The following is a 27573-nucleotide window of genomic DNA, read 5'->3' as shown; positions in this document are numbered from 1 at the left end:
CGCGTTAAGCTCTGTAAACAGTGATGCCTTCGACAACCCACTTAGATTTTCCTTCAGTTTCTTGATGCACAACGTAAATTAGACCATGCGCATCGACTAATTGGGTCTGAGTATGATTTTTAGTTCACAAACAGATTCTCCTCGCGATTTTTGCGATTTTTACGAACCGACAACGCTTCGTGCGCTACATCGCATGTGCATTTGCGATGCACCACCTAATGTAATTATTATTCAATATATGTATCAGCAGAATTATATCGGCTTCTCGAAGAAACCAGTAATTTACGACGTATACTCGGAATTTATGAGCGTTTCTCATGGAAATAGGCTGGTCGTCGCTTAATTAACGTAATCATACAATTATGTTGACTTCAGTTTACCTTATAATATTTTAAATCGTCTTTAATAACGGATCGCGATGTAGCTCCTTGCAAAACGGAGGCGCCTCGAAAACAAATCGCATTACTCGTCCACGATTTTTTTCGCGAATACCGACAGCTTTTTTTCTCGATTTTTCGCTCGATGTCAGTATAAGACAAAAATCGTCACGTCGTTATCGAATCTAAATTCGATCGAGCGCGACGTCGTTAAGTCCAACGAGACATCCACCGTTAAACATTGGCCTCAGGTGCACCTCTCGCACCTGCACGGCAGGTATCACTGCGATCGTCGATATATACGCGCGTCTACGTTTGATATTGTCACCTGCAGGAACCGTCTGGAGCTATTTAATGTAACAACGATACCAATATGCCGGTCTCATGAATTTTTGAACGTTTACTTTGCAAATTATACGTACTGCGAACGACGTCAATTTTAGCGTATTTTATTGGTTTTGTTTGTCAAGCGAGTAAATAGGAGTGTGTTTATTTTAACTTACGCGGAAAGAACATTTTTACTGCTTAGTCAAAGAGAATAGAAAATAATTTTATACTAAACTATCAAAATATAATTATGTAGGAAACTCAAAGGTATGACGATATTGCTGCAAAAAATTTTAACATTCTCGCAACCAGCTCAAACATCCAGTATGATTGCTTTGATGGTTCAACATAATTATTTTCACATCTGTATTTCAACAAAATTGTTTTTATGTATATTCGACAACTCCTGCTAGCCGATATGACTCTAGTCAGGTATAATTATAACATAACTGGTGGTTCGAAAATTTCAGGATATTTTCTTTTATCGGTGTAAAACGTTTTGGAATCGTGCTGTAAGACGACTGAGAAAAGGAGCTTAATTCGCATTCGGGCATGCGTGCGCACGATCACGGCTTTCCTGACGAGGAGAAGAATATGCGCGCATCGTTGAGACGTCAATAAACGTGCGGGTTGCGCGGGACGTGATAAGATGGAAGAAAACGAGAAGACGGAGTGCATCGAGGGTGCATCTACGGTACGAATCTGCTGGTTTACGGACCGTGCGCGTCTATATAATTATTCTCGATGCAGGATACACATATCTTTATAAGGAAGGGTTCACGTATATACCGCGCGCTGGTATCCGCTACGATATCTTTATGGCTTATTGCAACGCTTTAGGCAATTTCGTGATCAACGTGAGGAACGGGGAGGAGAGGAAAACCATGATCGCCCCGTCTGCTCAAAGCGTTTCTCTGGTCTATCAGATTTTGTTCGAGGTACACATAATTGTTTAACATTATTGCGTATGAAGAAAATATGAGATTGAAGATTTAAAGCCTTAAAGGCGTTAAACTAAGCAGTTTTAGTTGGCATGGGAGAAACGTATCATTACGAGACGTTAATAACATGTTAAATTAACGAGCTAGGTGTTAAAGATTTAAGACTGGTCGGTTAATTGTTAGATACCTGTAGAAATATAATGATAGTAATAATAACAAAGTAAGGAATCAATCGCAAACAGAGCAAACTGTAATTGTTTTACCTTCATCCAAGAAATAGAGTTTGTAGAAAACGTTTGTTCGTCAAAAAGAAAAAAAAAATCTGTAAAGATAAAAATAATGAAAAACGAAGGAAAACTATCGACTTGTATCTAAATTATCTCTCTTTCTATCTTCTCGTTATCTTTTCGATACAATGTATCGTCGGCCAAAGAATCGAAAAAGAATTATTCGCGGAACGCGACATACAAACTCCCGTATATACGTAGACGGTCCATGTATGTCTCTGGTTTACCTTACCGAGATGAAGGGGGACAGGAACTCAGATAGAGAGATAAACAGATTGAGCGCGGGAAGCAGCAAGAGGGAGGGAAGGGGGGGAGAGAGAGAGAGAGAGAGAGAGAGAGAGAGAGAGAGAGAGAGAGAGTATACTGGTTCGAGGGACCAACAATGCCCTCATTCAGGCTTCGTATACACGGGCGCATTATTGAATTCAGACGCCTTAAATAGACAGAGAGAAGGAGAGTTAGTAGAGGGAGAGAGAGGGAGAGAGAAAGGAATGACAGAGCGTGCAACAACAGGGGAGAAAGAGAGATCGAAAGAGAGAAAGGGTTACGCGCACGAACGGGTGAGATGCGAGAGGAACGGGCTGAATGCTATCTATATTATCCGAGCATAGTCGCTCACGCTGTTTGGCGTAGATCGAGATTATCTTCCGCAGTATCTGAAGCCGCAGCCGCGCGCCGCCGAAAAGCAAAGTGCTTGCTCCGGGCGAAAGGAAGTAAGCGGAGAGGGTACGCGGGGGGTGAACGAGATCGCCGCGAGATACGTTTGTGCTGGTACACGTCTAGCCTCCAAATCTAATGTGACGTCTGTGTCACGTACCTCCTTCCATGCCGCTCCATGTCGCGCGCATAAACGGAGTGTGTCTCTCTCGTCCTCTCTGTCTTTTGCTCGCCACAAAGAACGCGCCCCTATATGCGCGCATCGTCGACGATATCTATGTTCTTGTCTTTCAACGATATTGAATTAGCATGCGTGTTACTTCGAAATTAAGAGTTATCGGAATTCGCGAAAATGTTTGGAATACATTTTTCGAACGAAATGATTCATTTTATTCTGTCACAAATATTAGATTAAAATTTAATTTCGGGTAATATAATATTTTTTAATTTCAAATAGTATTTTTGTATAATCCCTTTTTTTATTTTAATGAAGGCTAACTGGGCGACGATCAATTGTAAGTTGCAAATAACACGAATGTTAAATAGGATTCAGTATTTTTAATTTTATTGTTAGATCCAGTTTTCAAGAACTGGGAGAAACCTAACTACAATTCATTGATACTTGAATATTTTATTTAACTAAACTCGAATGTTTTATGTAAATTACATTATTAACTAATGATTCTTTGTAAAACAGTCATGATTTTAATAAATGTAACAATCATATAATTTATGAAATAACTGGACTCTATTATTCAACTATGAAACCATATTTTTAATATTAATGAAATGTAATACAATATATTACATTATATTACAAATAGATGTGGATAATTATATATTCTAATAAAACAAATATTAATGCTAAATCGAAATAAAATAAAGCCTATTCATAGAACCAAACAATTTTACTATTTTTACGAAGTTAATTTAAGAATTTTTATTTAATATTAACGAACAAAAGTTAATCAATTATAGTTTTGAATCATTAACAAAAAATATACTTTTTTTATCTGGTCCACTTATACTTTCAAATATAATCAATAAAACTAAGCTGCATTTTTTTCATTCTATTTTTTCACAATTGAGACGCACTTTTTTATCATGCATTTATTGATAATTGATATTTTAATGATTTATAACAAGTAATAAACATCAGTGCTTCAGGAAATTTAATTTACTTTGAACCACATTCCTCTTCTTTCTTTGTGTTCCTACTACTAAGATCTTTCTTTACAATCTTCAACATTTTGCCTGCTCTGACAAAAGATACATTTTTTCATCCTGCAACATATTGTGTCACATTCTGGCAATTGGCGTATTTTTGTTAGTTATTATACTCAATATCGATAGTATCCGGTTAAATGAAAAATCTCTGATTCCGCGACTTATGACGCATTTGGTTAAGACGACGTGATTTTTTCGGTAGCTCTTTGGACAGTAATTTTTGAGGATATCGAGGAAGATACTACTATAGCTGTTCCCCAAATGTAAATGAGTTGTTATCGCCTTTGTCGCTAAGGTAGGCAAAATTGCTGCTTGATTGTGTTTGCCTCAAGTCATTTTTTAATATATTACCTCTTTTTTTTTTATCTTGTACTTGACATGGATTTCATTGGAAGGAATCACTTGGCTGACATTACTGAACAATAATTTATTCGTTAATTGATCGTTTTTCTTTTTTGTTTTCAAATGATCCGTGGCTAGTACCTTTGTTAAGTTATTCATACCTTTCATTCGCTCGAGATTTAATTTTCGTCGAGCGATATCGTGGGGATGGTAAGTACCACCGCTGACAATGCGAGTTTGCTGCGTGTATTTGTTAGATTGTCCGTTAATTTGTTCGAGGTATTCTTCTTCAGATGACGATATGGTCTCGAGCATGTTATCGATGGCAGTGTCCAGCGATTTTTTGTTCTTCTGAAAAGTACTTGATACTTCCGTTCCTGAACGAATGCTCGGTTGAGATTCAAAATCCTCCAGAAATCCTTTAAACATTCTCATGCTCGGCATTTCCTCGTAAACGATGTCGGTGTTCAGATCGACGCTTTCTTCTCCTGGACCGTCCAGCCTTATCGCCGGTATCAGTGACGTTATCTGCTGCTTCACGTCATCAGGCACTTCAGAAACGTTAACGAGATGCTCAAACAATGCTCTCAAGTACGAGCCCCTCGTCGCATAGGCCATATGATCGAAACCCACGGCATGCACCAGATTATCGTACTTACGCTCGAAGAACATCGCTACCTTCGCCGCATCAATCGCGTTTATCTTTTCGTAATCGATAGCCCGCATCACGCCGTACATGTCCACGTCCACGTTGGAATCGTTCGCGTACTTCTTCAGTTCGATCGGCTGCGCACCCGGACCATCGGTAATTATTTTATCTCTGAAGTACTCCAGAGCCTCCTGTTGCAGGGAGTCCTGTTGCACGCTTTTCAGTTCCTGGCCCAAATCCATGATCGCTTGCAAGAGGCGACCCTTGGTTACGTACTCGAACGGATCTCTTGGTAGCTTCAATTTACGTAACAAATTTGGAACGGAGAAGAATCGAATGATACCGCGAATGATTCTTTCATCCTGTGTCTTCGGTAACGCGAAAAAGAGCGACTGCACATTAATATCGTCCATTGTTCTCGGTACTATATGTTTAATTTGAATTTCGTTGTGCAGAGTACGATTCAGATAGTCGGTTGCTGCGCGAAATTCCAGTGAAAAATCGTCTGGTCGATCGGTCACGTTAGTCAATGTCATATTGTTAATCGCAAACAGTCTATCTTTATAAGTGGGATATTGTTGGTAAAAATTAGGTCCGTAGACATTTTGGAATCCCCGATTCACGAAATACTTTCGAAGGACGTCCACTTTGCTCGCGTGATATCTATAGTCGCGCATCTGTTTCAGCACGTACTCCACTTCTTCTTCGTGAATGTCGTTCACGAGATGCGGCTTAAAAATCTTGATGCTTTTTCGTATCGCGTCGTCGATATTTTCTTTTTCGGCAAGTTCCAGCATCTGCAGGAGCAACTGTTTCGGCGTGTCTTCCGAAAGCAATGCCCTTTCCATCGGCGTCTGTATATCTTGGCATCGCATCAGAAGCCTGAGATCGTCATATTTTTGATCGCTCGAAATTTCACCGATGGCTCGATTAATCTCGTAAGGCGACGGTATTTCAGAGAATACTTTGTTAGACAATGTCTGCGTTCTAACCGTAGTCATGAGGTAATCGTGCAGAAATATTTCCATGTCGTTGATCAATGATTTGCTTTTAATTAAATCTGGTCTACGAATGAATTCTCGCATTATCACGCGCAGCATAGAGAACGTGGATCCGAAAGGAAAAGCGTGATAAACATCCTCGATAGGTACAGCTACATCTTCCGCATGACCCAACGCGTACAATCTTAGTGGCACTAGATGCTGAAATTGCGTGCTATTTAATCCATAAGATAAATAAAGCAAAATCTGCTCCTTTTCGAATTTGTACATGTCGTCCTTGCAAGCTTTAAATGCGTTTTTCATAGATCTATCTAATTTCACCTCGCGCAAAAACAGCGTAGAGAAGTGCATAAGTCTCGACCATTCGCTGTGATTGGTAGCTGATGATGACTGAAGGTCAACTTGAAAGTGGAAATTCGGTGGCAACATCTGAATCAGATTTTCAGTCTTTAACACGAAATCCCGATAGATCGAGCACGGCGCAGAAGCCATGATCACCGAGTTATTCAAGGTTGTTAGCCGTTCGTTTGGTATGAATACTTTTTCCGGTAAGGACTTCGCGTTCACCTCCAAAGTATCGAGAGCGGAGAATATTTCGTTGCTTTGCAGCTCCTTAATGTTTCGCAAAGCGGTCAACAAATCGAAAATACGTTGCTTGAAAGTACGTGACGGTTGATACAGATCGAGATCCCAGGAAAGAAGCGGCGCGACGTCCGTCTGCGATAGGAATCGCAGCAAAGGTTTTATCGAGACGAAATGGGTGCACGGTATCGCTCGTATCAAAATTTCCACGTGATTCCGGGTAACATCGATGTCAGGCGATGCGCTCAGCGAGGTTTCCGCGTTGACCAACGCCTGCTTTGTGCTCACGTTGGGATTGGACAACTTGCAGTAGCGCAGGATGCTCGCAATCTTCATCTTTCGCGACTCTATGCTGCTGAGATTGAAATGAATCGGCAAGTGCGGCATTAAGGTTGTCACTTTGCAATTCTTTATAAGTAGCTTCAAGTAGAAGTCATTTAACTTCAAAGGCGACAACAACCTCTCGATTTCCGTGTCGTTCACCATAGGCATATCCGGCATCTTGCTGACGATTGTTTTAGCAAAACGGATTGAATATTGCGAAGATTTAAACGCGTTGCTTTTCGATAATTCGCCCAAGACCGCTAACACCTTTAGTTTCTTCGTTTTGTACTCATTAAGATGGAAATTTAAGGGTAAAGCCGCGATGACTCGTTTAGGCGTCATCTGAGATTTGAGTCTCTTAATTGGCTTGTACTGCTCGAATGGAATCTCTTTTATGATAGATATTATATCGTTGTTATTGATCATCGATTGATACGGTATTACATCGGAGCTAACTTTTATCAATTCCCTTATGAGGGTGTCGAGAGCTATTTTCACCTTGTCATCTTTTGCAGAGCCAAGAGTAACATTAAGCAAATATACAACATAGTAGAACGCCACTCTAGCGGTAGACATTTGTTTTATATTGAAATTTCCGGGTAACAACCTGGTCAACGTGGAAAGCTTTAAGTATTTTTTAACAAGCTCCGCGTAAGGTATTCCCTTCACGGGAAATATGTTCAGAAGTTGCACGACGTCGTCTGTCGTCATATCCGGAACGTCGGGATAAATCTCCGCTTCTTGGAGAAGTCCCTCCAGTTCCGAATGAACGTCCACATTTGATTTTAACAACTGTCGTAGTAAATGCAGCATTTTTGTTTTGAACGTCGGCTGGTTGTCGAAGGTAAACGATTTCGGCAGTAAACTCGCTAATTTTTCAGGCTGCAAAAACTCATTTAGTTTCGGCAGGGACGTATTTAACCAGCTGACAAATTCGAAATCTTTACTGGACAGTTGCTTACGAATAAGAGCCTTACGAAACGATCGCATTATTGGGGAAGCATGCTCGTATAAAGCCTTTCTTACGAACATCATGGTCTTATAAAGAATTACTTTTCGTTTCAAGCTGGATACCTGCAGCAGATTATCCAGCACAGCGGCGAAGGCCTCGATCGGCGAGCTGTAGTTGGTGTACTTGAAGTCCGGTGGTAAATATTTGATCATATTACCGTGATTCAGGAATATCTTGAGAGGTACTAAATCGTACTTGAGTTTGAGACTCGCTAAAGTATGTTGCATGCTCTTAACGTCTTGCTCGGTAATAAAATTGTAACGTTTCTCAAGATGGTCCCGCAACTTATTCGCCGACTTGTGGACAATCTCGTTTTCAATACCGCTATTTTCCATCAACGACAGCAGATGAAGTAATTTCTTGGCCGGTGTTGAAAATATATTCCAATCCACGTCTTTGTAATTGATATGTTTGAGGATTTCTTTGGTTTGCAAAAAGATCTTGATGGGTGTGAAGTCTTTCTTGTGCGGTATCAGATCCAGCATCTTTTTCCAGTCTTCCTCAATCAAATCTTTCTTTGAGGACTCGCTGGAGCCTATCGTTAATTCCAGAGCATGTTTGAACGATTGCAGATGCTTCTGCATGTTGTAATCGACAAACGTTGAACCTTTATACAACAAATAGTCGACGATATTTCTAAGTATCTCGATATTGTTATCGAATGCATCGAAAAATGTTTCTGTATTCAAGTAGCTCAATATTTCGGGATTCAAGATAGAATTAATATAGTCCATGTTGATTTGCTGAACGTGTCCAAGTTCTCGTATTAGTGGTCTGAGTTGAAAACCTGTGACAATCGGGTAATTCAAATGTTCGCCATCCGATAGTAGCTTATTTAACTCATTCGCTACGGTATAATTGTTGCTAATTTCTGGCAACTTTGACATCTTGAATAATAAAACAGTTAATGGGGTTTTTGATTTGACGATCTCATCATCGTCCGTTAAACGGGACAGCGTATCGGCGTTGAATAAATGCTCGATAGGTTTGAACTGTTGTCTGACACGATGCGGGATGGCATTTACTATGTCTTCGAGGTCTGAAAGCAGTGTACCCACGGCCTCTCCTTCGTTCGGTTGAATATTTTTCAGCTTCGAGAGCGCATTGAAAAATTCTGTGTTGTTGTCCGTCTGTTGTTTCTGAAGAATGTTCAGTAACGCGTGATATCGGTTTTTAGGATTGGTAATCACAAGAACGGTGTGCCCGTATTTCTCGTTAACATCCTTTCTATGCAAGAACAATCTAATGGGAGCGAGCTCGTTAGTATAAGCAATTCCTACATCATCGAGTACAACTAGTAAGTCCACGTCCACCCCGAAATAAGACACGTCTTGTTTAACGGTGCTCAATAGTTTGAAAACATCGTTATTCTGTTTGATCACAGGATGCTGCAGCAAACGATGCAATAATCCTAGTAGCGATATTTTAGCCGATCTGCCGGAAGGAACGGTAACTTTAATTTTATTCAACCCGGCAGCAGTTAAGAGTTTTCTAACAGGATCGTAAATAGCAGCCTTTATAATGGCAACGACACTCTTTAGAGATTTGACGTTCGTCATCCATCCTTTCAAGCTTGCTTCGACTTTGAAAATGGAGTTTATTAGCGAAGGATTGTTGATAATATCGACTCGTTGTTTTGCGTAGTGCAGAATTGCTAGCAAGAGTTCTTCCTCCTGCAATGAATCAGAGTTTCTGAGCTTCTCTGGTAAAATGCTATACGCCCAATCTGGTGTCAGTAATTTTCTCAATGATTCGGTAAAGAAATTCTTAGGCAAAAACGATATAGCTTCATTAATTCGTTCTTTACTAGCCCACGACTCTTCGTCCAAACTGTCATCATACGTAATCTCTTTGAGAATCATCGATGCGGCCTTCATCAAATCCTCCGACTCGTTCTTGTTGATGATCTGCTGCAAATAATTTTGCAACCAAGCTTGTCGTTTTTCGGGCGAAATCGTTAGGTTCTTCAACTTGCTTACTTCTAGCAGAATTGGCTGATAGACATTATTACTTGGATCTTGCAACGATTGGATCAAGTAAACGAAAATTGGTGTTTGGCGATCGTCTTCACTCATACCGTCCAAGGAGCTCAACGCCGTCCTGATACGTCTAAGCAATAATTTCTCCGCGCGTATTATGGGTGATTCCGTCAAGCTTTTCAAAAGCGTAATCAAAGCATCGCGCGCGTTAATATTTTCCAAAATTTCAAGATTCAAATTTGGCACGAGCGTCAATAAATTCGCTTTTCTCAGCAACAGATTTACGGGTTTCACATATGTACTGCTCGGTAGATATTCCAGCATTGCCTCCAACGTCTGTTTTTTCAGGATCTCGGCATTAATTAGAATTTCTTTCTCCACACACAAGATATCTTCTGCTTGCTCTACGAGGCCGGCTAGATTCATATCCGATGAGATATAATAAATGGGATAGTTCAAGGCTCTGACGAGAACGTTTTCCGGTGTTCCGCTGATGGAGACGTTCCAGTCGCTGACGTTTGCGTACGCGTACGATTTGAGAATTTCGTCCTGCAGCGTTTTATTATGAGACAACAGTTGTTGAACTAGGTACACAAAATCTGAGCGATCGAAAGTTTTAACTGGCAACGGTGGCCCGTTGATATTATTGATAGCAAAACTCAGTGCTTTCGAAAGTTTTGATTCCGTGGGTTTCAGGCCCACAGTCTGTAATATTAAAAGGAGTTTTTCCATTGGCGTGTTTACATCGGCCAGACTGAAAGTTGACGACAAATACATGAATAATTTCTGGTTGTCGAAGAGTATCTTTAGCGGCAGGTACCGTGGATCACTATCGATGTACGGTAGATGTTTTAGTAACAATTGCAGATCCTCCGAGATGTATAGATTGATCAGCAGTGGCTCCTCGAGGTAATTGTAAGCGTTCTGAAGAGCTTTGGATAAAAGCTCGTCAGATTTCACGGGAGAAAGTGTCAGCGCTCTTTTCAGCATTGCTAACAATAGGCTTCTTGGTGTTTCATATTCAAACTTATTGAACTCGTAGCCGAGAAGGTTGAGAATGTTCGGCTTAGACAGAAAATTCAGCATAGGGGCAAATTTTTCGCTCTTGAAAGCGTTCGGTATGTACATCAACAGAGAAAAGAAGTCGACCTCCACATCCGTGGAATCGGTTCTCTGAAAGATGATTCTAGAATCATAAAGCAACCCTTGTCTACGAGATAGGCCGTTGACGTGACCTCTGTAGATAAAATTATCGATAAGGTTGGCTTGCGATTTGTTCACCGGGACATTTCTCAGATGAATTAGCGAGGTCAAAGTCAATTCCCAGGGATCATCGCTTACACGTCTGTCCCCGAAGACGTAGGTCCATGGCAGATTCTCGGATAAGTGAGGACGTAACATTTTCATCGCGTCGCTAAGGTTCTGTTGGAGGCACGGCGTATCGAAAGAGTCTAGATAGTTGTTCACTTCGAAGAAGCTTATCGGCGCCATGTAATCGTAACTGACATCGTTCACCACCCTTTGCAAGACGAAAGGTATCAGCATGGACAAAGGTTTCTTCAAATGCTGCAGATGTGACTGTCTACGGAGACGCAACAGCATTTGCAAAAGAGCGTGGTCGCCCGTTTCATAGAAATCGATGTCGAGAGTTTGAAGATCCGAATCATTAAGATGATCAAGGAGATATTTAGCCGCAGCGACGACGTTAACGGGGTAATGATCATTCGTCACCACCGAGAGCTTCTTAAAGTTATCCTTCCAACTGAGGGTGGACGGATAAGGCTCCACGTCGAAATTCTGAAGCAATAACGAGGTCGCCTCTCTAATTGCCTCGGACGATAGCTCGTCTACCTCCAATCTTTCAAGGACAATTTTCAGAAAATTTGTCACGTTCATCAGATTTGGCCCCAAATACTGCAGTAGAGCATCCGTCGAGTTCGATCGCTCCTTCAATCGTTGTGCGATAAATCTGATGGCGTTGTGGACTTCCGGATCCGTCAGATCAAACGCCGGATAATTCAACAGTATCGCGGACACTGTACGCAAATTGAGAATCTGGTCGCCATCGCGAGCCGCTTGTAACAGAAAGTCAATGCCTTTCGTCAGGGATGAAGGCACCATGTCGGCCCTTCGCTTATCGCGCGAGACCGACTCGATCACTTCCTGGTCTACGTCGAGCAGCATATCGGTGAACGACACCGGTGAACGACACCTGCTTCAGGGCGGCGTCGATGTCGGAAAAGGCGTTTATGCAGAGCGACGCGTATTCGGAAACGAAGCGGTTGTCGACCCTTTCCAACATTTGCAGAAGCTTGTACAGTTGTTGTCTAGGTAACTTGTTTCTCAGTGCCGGCAGGACTGGAAGAAACTCGTAGACCGCGACCCGACGATTTCGCACGGCATCGTGAATCAGCTCGAGAGGTATTCTTACGTTATCGTTGAGACAAAGTAGAAGTATGCGGCCTAACATCGTTACCAGATTGTCACGCAAAACTGCCGCAGCCTCCAGACGTGATAAAACGTCCTGCGGCGTGAGAGCTGAATCTTCGGCGACGCTTTGTAAAGTCCGACTGGGTGTCATCGATCTTCGCGTGCCATGAACGCGCCCCGAACAATGCTGATCATAATGCTTCTTTCCGTGCGAACTCTATCAAGTGGAAAAGGCAGATGCAAAGAAAAGCAAATATTATTTTTGTCCTCTTTTTCTTTTCTGTTTTTTTTTCTTTTGCTGTAATGCAGTGTTTAAGGCTATATGCAAATATATAAGTAATAAAAATTATTCGTGATATTATTTATGCTTACCGACACTTGTCGTCCAGCAGCAGATTCTGCGAATTGACAAACCAATATTATGGTCAATATTATAACCCAGTTTATCCGAAATGGGATTCGGAAATTTGCAGCATTATATCGACATTTGAGCGCCACGATTCTTTTATTTTCTTTAATGCAGCGTTCAGAATTATTGAAAGCCGCATATCTTCTATTAGCCATCTAAAGAAATATTTTGTTGTATTTTAAAATTGATTTCTCTGAATTTTTATTCGTGAAAATTTGATTCAATAAGAAGTAAACATATTTCTTTCTCTACATGCGATATACAAAATTTAAATATTTTTTTAAATTTTATACCACGCTGTTATAATTCTCTTATCATTGATCGTGCATAAAAATCTATCTACATTTTCAGTGTGATATTATTCTCTCGAATTTTTATGTCTGCGCTTTATCACAGCACAATGCGCCCGCTATGACAGTATAAAATTAAAATTATACACGCTGATAAGAATTAATACTCATACCGTGCTAAGACACATTATTTCTATATCGCAAAATAGATTTATTGTTTAACATATGGTCTGTTAATTGTTTCAAACTGCAATGTACATTTTAAGTCTTTTTTTAAAGAATTGAAATCGATATGAAATAAAAATATTAAATCGCGTGGACATAAATTTAAAGAATGAAAAAATACATGATAAAAACAAGAATTATAAAATAAAATATAAAATAAAATTCTGTAAGAATGAAGTATGATATATTACGTATCTATTAGCAAAAATATATTGTACAAAATATTACTTTATAAATATTTTTAAAATATATATATTATGAAGATAAATGTGAGAGAAGTTATCATGCATAATTTTAAAGACTTCAGTTTATCACCTTTTCGTAAACTGTTTTATTAAAACATTATTCATCGAGAAAGTAAGTATCCATCATAATCAGCATATAATTATCAACTATTTGTAACATAAAACAACGTGATTAAAGTTGTAAGTAATGCAACATTTATAATTTTTACACTATAATACAGATATTGTATTGTTATGATACAAAAATTACAAATTATAGGCATCAGTCGCTGAACAATTAGTAAATGACTACTTCAGAAAGATGTTAAATTAATAAGACTTTAAAATAATAAATTGCGAATTAATTGTATCTTTTATGATCTAATTTTTATAAAGATTTTATTGATCATTTTTTATTAAAAAATGTAATTATATTAAAATGTCATTTATATGTTCAATGACTAGTTTAATTTTTTATTTGTTTATTGACTAATGCAGTGACTCTGCTGTTTACAATTTTAGTCAAGCTGCTTTAGGTCAAACATGGATGATGATTAATAGTTGAGGATGACTTATCTTCATGAGTGAATAATTTTTTAATTATTATTAATGTTATGATGAAAACACATTAAAAACTGAATGAAAAGAAAAAGCGCAAATCATCGTTGGTAATTTATACTGATTTTCATAAATTTATTATGTCAAAAAGCTCATCAATAATTTCTAACGCTTGACTTAAAATCCACAGATATTAGCTTAATTTAAGCTAATTACATTATTATATTTTATTACGATGTTAGAAACTTACTGTGTAAGAAATAGTAGACGCGAATAGTATTCCTTGATAAAATGGTTTCTCTTTGTGAGCAGTTTGACTCGGAGCTCGCTCACTTTGCGCTATTGGCGATAATAAACTCGTCGAAGACGACAATGTCGGGGCGAAGAGCTCGTCTGCGTCTCCTTCAATGCTGTGACCGATTAAATCGATAGCGTGTGTTCGCGGTGGCGAATTACTAATCGATTTCGAAGCCTTCTCCGTTTATCCGACACAGTGCGAATCGCGTTCACAGTTATGCTCGCCGCGCTGCACAATCGAGTAAGGCAATGCACCCACACCCTTACGTATCGCGGGACGATAATGCGAGACGTATCGAAAGCGAAAATAAATGGCGCGAACTAATTTACTATGAAATTGTTCTGTAGATTCTTGTGCGCGTGATAAATCTAGCAGTTTTCAATTACCAGAATTATTTGTATCGACCTAAGTATAATCTAGTCTCTTTGCAGTTATGACAAAAAATTTGTTAAGTAAAACAAATTTTGACTATTTGATGAGCACATCACGTGTTTATAAAAATTATTAATTTATTAATTTCTAAAATCTGCCATCTTTTATATATTTATTATTTAAAATTACTAGCAACACACGATTGCGACTATTTATATTTGTTATCGATGTTCTCGTTAATAATTGACTTTTGTCTGTAAAATGGTAACATTCACGGACTTTCTATTTGTTTTGTTATACGTCTGGACGCAGCGACGCCAGAATAAAACGGACGCTGAAATTTCGCGCGAGTTTCTATGCATGGGCGTTGTTACATTCTTATTCAGACTTGTATTATATACTCCGCAGAATACTGTTATATTGGGTCATACTCATTATAATTCTATTTCTCAAATCTTCTCTTGTACAAGTTTCTCATTTGCCAAAAATTCCTTCTCTTTTTTAATTATACGCAGCAAAACTATTTTATATTAATATATCATTTTTTTTTGTTTTTATGTCAAATATTTTAAAATTTAAATATTTCTACACACAACATAAAAAACTAACTTTCAGTCGTTTTACTGAGTTAATCGCGACATCATAAGCGAAACAAAAAGACATGGCTTAGATATTCGTGAATGAACAAAGCTTTTTCTAAAATCTCTTTTCTCATCTCTTTTTACCGGGTACTTCACGGTGGCATCCGCATATAGTCTACGCTCTGTTGTAGGAAATTTACCGAACGCTTCGACAATAATAAAAGCGTTGCATCGTGCTTTCCAAGAATATTCGTTTCTTGCGACGCAAGGGAGTATTTTTCTGCGCCCCCGTGAGTGTGCTCGCCGACGCGTGCATAACGAGGCTATCCTAAGAAATCTGAAAAAAATGGCCTGAGAGAGAGAAAGAAAGGGCAAAGAAGAAGCCTTAAGAGTCTCTCGGCTTCTCAACGCGCAATTGACATCGACCGAGGCGGAAAGAATCGCTGACAGGACCACGATGAATTATCGCGTCTTGGTACGTGGTAATTAATTATCGTGCTTAACTCTCTCCTCTCTCACGATCGCCATCGTTGTGAGTCTGCTGCGAACGTTCGCTCGAAATCGCATAGATTATTGACGTCGTTCACCGACGCGGGATTAAACAATTTTAATTCACCGAACGACAAATTAAATGAACGATCGACCGAACGAAAAGTGCCGATTATCGCGAAATATTTCATCGTGTTATCTCGCGAGCGTTAAAGAGGAGATCATGAAAACCATTAAAAATTTAATAACGACCCTTGGAGAAATCGCGCGCAAGAGATGTCGGATGTATCTCGCGTAGATGACGCGAATCTGATAAACTCTTTCGGTCTCACCCGTTCGACGTTTTCCAAAAATACATTTTTTCATACTTCGGCCTCGCACCAATCGCCGTGCGATCTCGAATTAACGCAGGCTATAAATCAGCATTATTTCTCGCAGAGAAAACATTTCGATATGCCGATCGAAAAAAAAAGAGAGCTGATCGAGATTAATCCTGTTCGCTTGTTCGACGACAATCGAGTTTTTATAAGCGGCTGCATAATGCCGATAGCTTATCGCGCTCACATCAGAACGGTGTCTGTCTACATACATTTTATAAACTGCTGCGCGGTAGAAAGGAGACATTATTTTCAAAATGTGTGGACACGGTTTTTAGACTGTAATCAAGCGATATAATATTTAAAAAAATCGCATCTATAATTTACACATACACACACACGCGCGCGCGCGCGCGCGTGTTAGAAATGTAAGAAAAGTTTTAAGAAAAATATCAAAAAGACATATTTCAATCTTTAAAGATGTGTGTGTGTGTGTGTGTGTGTGTGTGTGTGTGTGTGTGTGTGTGTGTGTGTGTGTGTGTGTGTGTGTATATATATATATATATATATATATTACAAGTACGCCTCTGGTCATGATTTTGTAATGTAATTATTTTCTTTTCAACGCAGACTGTTGAAATTTTTTTCTCAGACAAAAACTCAAAATTGTCTTTGCTACAGTCAATCTTACGACGTACTTGAAAAAATATCCCAACGAGAAGATCGCCAGAATATGCAATCTCGCCAACAAGCGGATTCATCAGGCTACATCGGATTGCAGCGATCCACGATCTCGTCACAATGGCGACGACACGCACTCCATTTTTGTCAACCGATCTCGTCGGCAAATTTTCCACGTGATACGACCATCTTAATAAGGACATCTCGACGCGGAGATTCGGTCCAAGGTGCTCGCGCAATCTCGACATCTAAATTCGCATCGGACGATGTTTGACCGGAAGACTTCTTCGCGCGCTCCCGCTCCCAGGATGGACAGGGATACATTTCTGTGGGGTATACACGCTCGTAGACACGTATTTATGTAGGCGCAGAAAGAGAACGAGAGAGGCGGACGGTCCGATGCAGATGAGATAGTATCGCACGCCCAGTAATCGTCAGATCTCAGGAGCGGTACAATACCGGTCGTTCTCCACTGTTCGGGAACACTCAACATCGCGCGACAATGGCACCGAATGGGCGACAGCTGCTTAACGCTCGCCCTCGCGCCCATACGATTCTCTCTGCCGTTCTGCTATCGAGTAGATTTTTAACTACGGATTTTCGGTGCGCAAAAAATGGAGGATCCGGAGAATGAAACTCGCATCCGTTGCGCGAGGAAGAGGTACCGCAAACTACGCGACGTTTCTCAGGAAGAAGAAAGCGACCTCATCTTTTTCTCCCGACAAGCTAGAAGACTTATCTAATAGCATTCAGGTTTTTGCTTTCTATAATGGGTGTATTCTGGTTTCAAATAAAAATGAACAATATAGCAAACGGTGTAACTTTGATAAACTGTTGGATTTAAACAAATTGGATGTAAACAAATACTTTTGCGATGAACATGACGATTTTGGAAGAAGCGAGTCTTCTTTCAAGTATGGAATGTGGAATACAAGTTTCGGGAGAATACAAACACGCGTTTGTCGAAAGTGCACGAGTGCAGAGGAACGTCGAATAACGTTGCAGCTAGCGGTAAAAAGCAAAATGATGGCGAGTACAAGAGGAGCGAGGCGCTGATTCTCTCTCTCTCTCTCTCTCTCTTTCTCTCTTTCTCTCATCCCCTCGTGCCTTCCGTAAAAACCGAAAATCCGCAGATCGGTGATCGGCGATAACCGAAAATACAGCTGCAGTTTGCGGTCACCCGATGCACGGTGGCCGTAGATGGCCGATCGCGATTACCAAAACGGAGAACGGGCCCCGAGCAGAAACGAGACGGAGACCGGGAGGGTGACACGGTATGCACGAGAGAAGGGGAGAAGAAGAGATCGTAGAAAACGTATTTTGACTGGAACAGCCGTAATTTGGCGAGCATTGTGCACTACCATTGTCGAGCGGCGTGCCGAGAAGAGGAAGACTCGCGACGACGTGCGGTTTTCACGAGAACGTTCTATACGTCTCTATATAATGCGAAGGAATAAAACGCGACGAGCGCTTCCCCCCAATACGAGTCTCGCGTCTCGGGCCCTCTAGAAATTTGTTTGCGTTTATTGGTACCGTTGAGTGTCAGACTGCCCGAAGGGAGACTCCATCAACACGGGCTATTGTGGTCAACCGATCGTAGTCACATCCGAGACGCTTGCGCGTGATAAATTACACACGAGCGCAGCTTGTGTTCCTATGCAATTTCAATGGATAGCCCTTCAAATTTGTAAAATATATCTTTGAATCACTGTACGTGTAACAAATGTTGAAATATAGAATACGTAGTCAGAAGTAATGTGCGTAATTACAAATGTAAGAGACAGAATTACGAAGTTAGATAGACGTAGCCTAGAACTGCTTCAAAAAACTTACAGAAAATGAAAAGGTGTCTTTCTAGACATAATGTGGAATTTCGCGCAATCGATATTTAATAGATATTGGTTCGTTTGTAATTTCATTATAAATAAAAAGATGAATGTAATATGTATTATAAGTATATAAGTAATAATTATTTTTGCTAATGTGTGTGCAAATTTTATATGAAATCTTTCATAAAGTGGATAATACAAGTTTATATATTTCTCTGACGCGATCATTCCAGAAAGAAGCATCTAGGACTCATAACGTACTCGTATATTTATGATTTGATCTCTACACTAAGGATAAACTCCCTCGCTTTCTTAAAGTTAAAAAAGGAACTTTATTTTTATTTCTTATTGAGTTAAGCCTAACGAAAATCCAACAAATTCCAAATGATCGAATCAAAGAGGAAATGGCCAAACACCTTTTAGATACGAAAACGAATAACTTTCGTGACGCTTTGCATAGGTTCCATGGTGTAACTAATATATTATATTTATTCCAAGATGTAGACCCATATCCTAGGGGATTCACTGAAGGGATGAGGAAAGGAAGGGAAGAGGATAGCGCGATAGATGACTGTAGGAGGTCCTCTGACGTCCTGGGGGACCTAAAATCAACGAGCAACAGGATATCAATCTCGCTACCATTGAATTTAGTTTTACCTGGACTCACGTACAAGTCATTCTCAACTTTACTATTTATCTAATCAAATATTTGTATTTGCTTGTAGGAAAACGTTTCGCTGCGAAAGAATAGTGACGCAGTCAAATTTTTTTTACAATCATGACATTTGCTGTTTCTAACATCAAAATTGTTTCTAGAAAACGGCTGTATAATTTTACTAATCTTAAACTTGTAACGTGATAAAAATATCCCTTTGATTTACACACATACTTTAATTTTGCATACATTTCTGCATATCCTTTTTATTGTTTTCTAAACGACTTGCACTTTGTTTTTTACCACGCCTATAAATCCAATTACGAATTTTTGATTGAAATGATCAACCATCGAGTCGCGTTGAGTTAGTTAAGTCATTCGTTAGAATCATGAGGATGTTCTTCGATGTCGCTGTGGAACATCGGTGTCAGTGACAAACGAGCGGTATCGTCGCGACCGAACCCTTGTCACATGAGGCTAACTTCCTAAATGCGAACATGACCTGCCTGATTTTGGGAACGGAATTTTTTAATAGGGTGCAATCAGCCCCGACATTCATAAAAAAAAGAGATAGTCGCAATCGTATCTTCATCCAAGATAATTAGTATCAAAGATTGTTATCGCGAGAATAACATATCTTGAATTATTTTTACTTCATTTTTTAAATTTTTTAAATAATATTTTCAATTTTCAAATTTTATTTTTTTCGATACACGTACGTAAACAATTTCTAAAAAATATTCTTGATATTATTTTATTATTTAATATATTTTTTAAATGTCTTTTTTTATTTAAATGTCTTCTTTTATTATTTAAGATATTTTTTAAATGTCTCCGCTTTTTTAAAGCGGAGAGAGAAAGAGAGAGGAAAAGGACGTGTATTAATATAAAAATATATACTACTGACGTTCTCAAGAATTTTCCTTGATGACACACATAAGAAAAGGGTGTGGCACATAGTAGTCAAATAAGACGAGCATTTCAGAGATCGTAGAATTGACGATGGATCCGGTTCGAGAGAGGTACCGGAGTTAAGTATGGGTGTTCCCCCGGGGATAACAGGATGTCTTTTGATTGCTCTCTTGTCCGCGAGATTACTACCGGCGAGCCAGCGTATTTCGGATTTCGGTGGCACATATTTGCATTTCTAATATCTCCGACGGTAGCGCTGGTTGAGATTTAAATATTGTTACGATTACGAAGAATAATCTGATGCGCGTCGGTGTTGAGCGCGGATACGTCGTAATCTTAGAATACACATCGAGAAGTTCCGAGAAATTATTTCACTGTATTCAGCGAACAATTCCCGGCGTTAACGAGGCCGCGGACGTGAAAAGAAAAGCTGAAGTTTATTTCAATCTGTCACTTTTCCTTTTATTAGTTGTTTTTTTTAAGTTTACAGAGTTTCTAAAGTGGAATGTCTTGTTTCTTTCCTGATCTCTCTTTTGTATACTAATTTATAATTTATAATACCACATTCTCTCAAGAAACTTATTAAACTTTTATAATAAAAAAACAATGATGCTTAAATTTCCGCATACTGTTCTCAACTTTCCGGGAAATATAAAATATTGAAACGTAAACTTTACTGACGATAAAAGTACAATTAAACGCAGCATAATTCGACATGTACATTTTAGAATGTGAGAAGAGATTTTTGACGATCGTGAAATGACAAACTTTTGTCCTTCTGTTCCTATTTGAAAAATCAGGATGTGCCAGAAGGGGAAGGAGGAACAGGAAAGAAGAGTTTAGATAGAGGTGACGAGGAGGGTTGGTCTTCTGCAACGCGAGGCGAGAGCACCCGTCTCCCACATCTATGCAGATACGCCGCGCTGATACGTTTCATCTCCCGGTCTAGCCCCCACAGATAGAGCCGATATTATTCAGCTAGCCTCCTCACTAATTCCATTCATTCACCGGGAATGGAGGGAAGCTGAGGCTTCGGGCTCTCAACGAAGCGTCGCGAACGCTCGCTTCTAACTATCGTTAGAATCCTCGTAAACGAAACGCTTCGTCGAATCTCAATGTTGTACAACGAACTCTACATGAATATGCTTATTTATTATTTTCTATACAACTTTGTGCTCGTAAAAAATAATTTTATGTGTGTTCCAAGAAGTATTATTAAGTTTAAAAAATCAAAGATTTAGATATATATTTGAATATAGACTTCGAATAAATTTTTAATTTGAGTATCTACAAATTTTCATTAAAGAGAGAATTTTTAAGCTGTTTTAATTCGCCTAACTTAAAGAAAGATTTTGTGTTAATCTAGATTAATTTCTTAATTAATCTGCTATTATCTCAGCCCCCTGCCTCATCTATAGTATCTCGATGCGAACGGGAGAGCAATGTTTCAGGCGGAAATGACCATATGTACCAATCTGAGATGTCTCGATTGCATTCGTCTCTCACTTTAGCGTCTACGTACACTTGCAGGAGCATACATTTGGGAGCAGCTCAAATAAACCCCGTCGAACGGGACCTGCACTTTCCTAGGAGAGACTGGCAGATGCGCAGCGCGAATTACACGGTGGATTGTAACGACAGAATCGCCGCGGGGTATTCGCATTACGTTCTGGCCACGTAACCCTCGTTAAGGGGCTTCTTAATGGGGGACAGGACGGAACGGCCACCCCCGTATTGCTCGCCGATAGTTTACCAGAGACTATTAACTAACCAAGCACGACAACCTGCTACCGCAAGCTAATCCGGCTAGTATAATCTCGATAGCGAGAACGTACACCGCGATTACTCCTGGTAAGATCGTCGACTAAAAAAGGGTTATCGATGCGAACACCACCGACGTGCTTTTTATGACGCTTGATTGCAAGCAGCTCACGGTAACTGCGTTATTGGCGATTTACGAGATTGCACTGTGAATAAAATCCTCCACGTATATTTTCATACAGCATATTAAAAATAGATTTACGTAAATGTCTAATATTATTTCTAAACTAAAAAAAAAGTTCATTAAAAACTGTTCTTTAAACTAAACCTTTATAAATTTTTTGAATGTTTCTGCCACATTTTTTACTTCTTCAAAGTACTTGCGTAAATCTGGATTCTTGAATTTCTTTATGTCTTATCAATTAACGGCTAGTATCGATCATTTCTAAATTTGAAATTGAATTGATTTTACATTAAAAAAATTCAACTTAATTTTTCGTTTTCTATTCAGTTCCTATGCGATTTTTCAACGTCAGCAGTTAATTGCCTCTACTCAGTTATGAAAGCAATTTCCAGTAGCTTTTATAAATCCGGGAGTCTTCGAGAATGAGCTAACATGATGTAACGGTAATTGGTCGATCATGGAGTGCCGTTGAAACAATGCTGCACTAATAATAGAGGACGATCGGATGACTATGCCGCGTCATCATCTTCATCTTCCTCCGTGGCTATCGTGGTTACAAAGGTGAGGCAAGAAGGTCGCACGTTAATGCATTCAGATTCAGATTCTGTGAATGGGCGTTTATCGAATAAAGTGCTGGGCGTCCACCTTTGGCGGTCCCTCGAAATTCTTGGCGCAGCATTCGCGCATCCTCTTTCGGCCCTTCATTTACTTAATTTAAGACGCAATTTTCACTAGTAATAATTAAATCAGAATAATTAAAATCAAAAGGTATACTACGACTTACACAAATTGGTATCCTGAATATATTTTATAAATTTTTTACTAAAATAAATTTCTGTTGCATCTCCAATCGTCTATCAGTAATATAATTCATTTTCAATGATAAATTTGATTATAAATAAATTTATGCCGTTCACACAATTATTTCATACAGTAATAAATAATAAACAAATTATTCTATTATAACTAACATTATAACGCTCGTTATCGCCGTTTAAAATTTCATTTTTATCCAAATCAATTATAAGGTAAAATAATTTTCGATTAAAACGTGCGTTACGCGAGAAAATTGCCTGATAATCCAAGTTAAAACGGCGTATCTAATTGGCGGACTTATCGAGTAGCGGTGTACCTAAGGTCGAAGTAAATCTAAAACATATTCGACGGTTAAACGAAGCGGAAGGTATATGTTTAGTCGATTTAGTCTCATCCCCGCGAGAGGGGTCGTGGAGAGGCACGCGTACAACCCCTCGCAGTTCGTCGCGCGCGAATATCATCCCTTCCGGTCGTCTGCGTCTAACGCAACCCCTATTTTTAGTCACACCAAACGCTACCAGTTTTATTTATACGCACGTCGTCTAACTTTGAGCTCTCTAAAACTGCCTGATCGTCAATACTCATTGTCAGCATCGTATCGTGGAATCTTGGAATTATTCTTAAAGTAAAATAAATGTATTAAAATCTCTATTTAATGCAAAAATGTTTCCCTAATTTTTTCACATGTATTACTCGACAATACAATTTTCTTTTTTTTTCTTTTAATTCTCTTAATTCTTCAAATATATTAAATTATATATTTTACAGATATCATTGTATGCAAAAATTTAATAAAATTAAATTTTATGTACGTGCGGTTTCGATAATATAATTTCAAAGAGCACAAAAGAACTGTCTATTTTCTTGGGCTAATTTTGATTTTGTACTAAAACTTTCGCAGATCGTTCTAACGATGGAAATCAAGCTTCACAGCTTCAGAAATTTTCAGAAGATATGTAGCAGTCGATCTATCACGACTTCCAGTCACGCACAAGCACAGCCCTGAACTCGGCGTTCCCCCCTCCCCCTCCCCGTCAAAAATCGGTAAGAATACTGCTTCGTCGAGATAAGAGTTATCTGTTGGCCTCCGATACGATATAGCCCTCGGGTAAAATGCGCACGTACATATCCACACGCGTGTACACACTGCGCGCGACTGTGAGGGACACTTTTACCCTCTTTTCAGGGACGAACGTACGTACACACACACACACACACATACACACACACACACACACACACACACACACTTACACACACTTACACACACTTACACACACGTATGCACATCTCGTTGGAGGTCATCGGGGTGGTTTTTCTTCGACGAGGGTGTTATGAGCCATTGTTGGTCATGATGCATTGCCTCGTAAATATTGTATCGGGACGGAAAGTAGCTCGGCGGTTGGACGATAAACTTTCTTCCGTTTTCGTTGCAGATCTTACCGAGATTTCGCGCCCTCCTAAAAGGGAGCCGGTAACGAATACGAAGAAGGATGGCATCATCTGCGCAAAATCATCTTAATGCGAGCATTAATCTGCGATCTGCGACGAGGCGGTCGAAAATACGCGATATTCGCGCTGATGTTTCAGTAGAATCATTAAGGAGATTTGGCAGATACGATCTGGAAATACGAAAATCTCGCTTTCTTGTTTATTGTATTATATAAAAGCCAACCTGCGCATTATTATATTACATTGTATGATCTCTCAAAATCTCTCAAAATCTCTCAAAATAGCCTAAACTCAATAAACAATGGTAATTGTATTTCCTTAAAACTAAATTAACTAAATTTTAAACTTTAAATGCGTAAATATTTGTTTAAAAAATAACAGCGAGAAATTGCCGCGTTGAAATTTTATTTGGAAAAAATTGAAAGGAAAATTACTAGCACATTAATTATTCGTCATCCCGTAATCTAATCTAATTAGTAGTAAATTAATATGCTAATCTAATCATACGTTAATGAGCCTTTCATGATCGTGCATTTTAATCTCGCGCGCGACAGTTTCTTTTTAGAAATTTAACGCGTATCTCGACGCGCTCCATTCCCGCGCGCTTATTCGCGCATTCCCGTTTTCTTGAACCGTAAAGTGAATGCACTCTAATGCTCGCGGCTCGATAAATATAAAGATGCTCTACAACGGTTTGTCCTGTACGGAGAGTAGCCGGCATAATCTTTGTCGATGCTATCTGCCCGCGTCCGGACTATAATTATATCGGATCCCCGAGCCACCGCGTATATTATTATTAATATACTTGTAGCGACCGCTATGTGTTTCACGTGTGCGCGTTACGTTGTACGCCACAGTATCCGAGCAGCGTTTCGTGCGTTCGTGTGCACGCGCATGTATGCAACAACGGACAATGGACGCCCGAGGACGGGGGTGGAGCTCGAGGAACGGACAGAAAGAGGAGCCTTATTTGCATACGGAACCACCCTATATAATGTGGAACGGTTATTTCGTTATCTATAGGGTGTTCGTATCAGAAATTTTCTAAGCATCTATTTGCTGCGTCGTGCAGTGCAATCTTTACAATTAAATGGATTATCGGGAAAGAACGAAAGAATATTTTCCTTCTCGAATTAATTCTGATGATTTTAATTTTATCAATCTCAAATGTTTTGATGACGTGAAGAATATTTGCTGTCTTAGATAAAATAAAATTATTCTCCTATTAATGAAATAATCTGGAAACTTATCTGTCGGAGATTTATCGTATAATGCGTTATGTCAAAGTCTCGGCTCGACAACGGCTCGCGAAAATAGGAAAGTAAATCCGAGCGAGAAGCCAGCGAAAGGAGAGATCAGCGAAGCTTTCTCTCGTGGTTTGGAAGGTTGAAGTCAGGAAGAAGATAGCCGCGAGAGCGGAGTGACAGTTTCATTTTCGGGTTCTCCTCGTCTACAACTTCGTCTACGTTGGCGAAAAGATCTCGCCGTCGCTTGGGATAAAAGCGTACCGAAAGGACGAGAGCGGCGGACGTCGTGTCGTCGTCGTCGTCGTCGTCGTCGTCGTCGTCGTCGTCGCGACGCGATGCGAGACGCAGTGTCGATTGAACCGACTTTTATTTTCGTTCCCGCAGACATTTCGATTGCCTCCGAATGGAATTTTCGTAGTCGTAAGAACGCCTCGGATCATCGCTCGAATCGACCCTCCCCTCTTTCTCTCTCTCTTTCTCGATCCGTAGATCCCTTCGATCACGCGGTGAGAAGACACATTTTCCAATATCCCGAAATACGTGTCAGAGGAAAAATTGATGCCGTCGAGCAAATCTGCGGATTTAATATCTGATGTATATATATATGACGCTACAGCGGTCGCGTTGTAAGTCGGCGCTGTAAGTCACGGAATTCCATTACTGGCAACCCGCAAAGCTATCGCGTCCCGTCGTTGCGTTTTTGACCAACAGTGACACTGCGATTTAAACTGTATGTTTAGCAGAAATATTGCCCCGCTGGAAAGTTATCGTCGAAATATACAATGACGAGCGAAGCTAGCGGAGATTATAACGATGAAAAATTGTACGAGATATCCTCCACTTAGTCTCTGCTCTGATAGAAATCACAAATAACATTTTTTTTCTCTTTTTTTTTATCGGCTCGGCTTGTCGATCCGAGTATACGAAAATGTGACTTTCCGTATTTGAGGAGCGCGAGCAAATGGGAGGATAAAGGATCTTGCGCCGGTGTGAATGCATTTACGCTCTATTTTCCGAGAAATCTTTTCTCGGAGTCCTCAACAAAAACGCTAGTCGGTGCATTTGAGGGATCGTCTCGAGATTCGATCCGCGCCCACCTTCCTTCATCTCGACGAGCGTTTTGACATTTTTTCGACATATTTTGATGCATCATTCTTCTTTACGGATTTTGAATTCTCGACGGGCGCCCGTGCGGAGCCTCTTTTTCCCGTTCTCCCTTCGTTCGCTTCACACCGCGTTTATTAAAGATGACAGGTATGAGCCAATGTCAACCGCTAGAATCGCGGTAAATACCGATACGCAATAATTTTTGTTTTTTTTTTTAAACAACAGACACTGCAATTATTTCAATGAATTAAATTGATTGTGTAATGATTCAATTGCCTGTGAATTAAATCATGCTGAAGTGAACCATGTTCGTTCTTCACACGGCGAGGGCATAACACATTTTTAGAATTAATCGATTTGCGGTAGAAGAAATCACGCGTCTACGGGCACTTACGATTAAGCAATCTACCATTCGTCGTTTTAATTGGAGTCTATTTGTTGAACATAGCCACGCTCACATCGATAGCTATCAAAAGAGGCGAGCTGGCGAGCAACGCGAATGAATACGTGACGCGCCGCGCCGCGGCGCGCCGCCTCGGAAAGGAGATGTGGATCAACGGCGAGGAGGAGAGAAGCCACAGTGAAAGGACCACCGCGATCTCGCTTATTGCCTCGACAGGGATTCCCCTCGCTCTCGTAGCTTGAAATTCGAAACAAAAAGCGGAGCCGGGCCGTTAATAGCGATCGATCGCGAGCGGCTCGAATGGACGCAAGAGGAATCTGATGTCCGCCGTTCTACCTCTTCCCCATTCTTTCATCTGGGAGCATTTTCACGGACAACGTGTCAGGAATCACTTAGAGCCTCAGGTGGCTAACAATGACACACGTTCGTTCCTCCGCAAGTTTCCTCGGGGTCCCTCTTGCGCGCAGGTGTGCGCGCGAGTATGCGTCCGCGTCCGTGTCTGTTTTACGTATATATAAGAGAAGACGCTCTCGGGCGCTTACCGAACATTCAAGCCTGTACCATTCGCCTATAGACATTGACGGCGAACGGTGGACCATAATGCGGAGACTAATCGAGTCCCGCGCGT

General features: G+C 40.0%; 1 protein-coding gene across 1 annotated transcript; it reads right to left on the bottom strand.

The window, feature by feature from the left end:
• Nucleotides 1-3204: 3204 nt before the first annotated feature.
• LOC113003514 lies at nt 3205-13128 on the bottom strand. The gene is given in 3 exon segments (XM_039447102.1): nt 3205-11919; nt 11921-12352; nt 12508-13128. Coding segments are annotated over 3 exon segments (8388 nt in total). The 5' UTR covers nt 12700-13128; the 3' UTR covers nt 3205-4155.
• Nucleotides 13129-27573: the final 14445 nt, after the last annotated feature.

Source organism: Solenopsis invicta, chromosome 3, assembly GCF_016802725.1.
Source record: "Solenopsis invicta isolate M01_SB chromosome 3, UNIL_Sinv_3.0, whole genome shotgun sequence".
NCBI lineage: Eukaryota > Metazoa > Arthropoda > Insecta > Hymenoptera > Formicidae > Solenopsis > Solenopsis invicta.
Note: the sequence above shows the minus strand (reverse complement) of the source record. Positions and strands in the feature narration are given on the sequence as shown.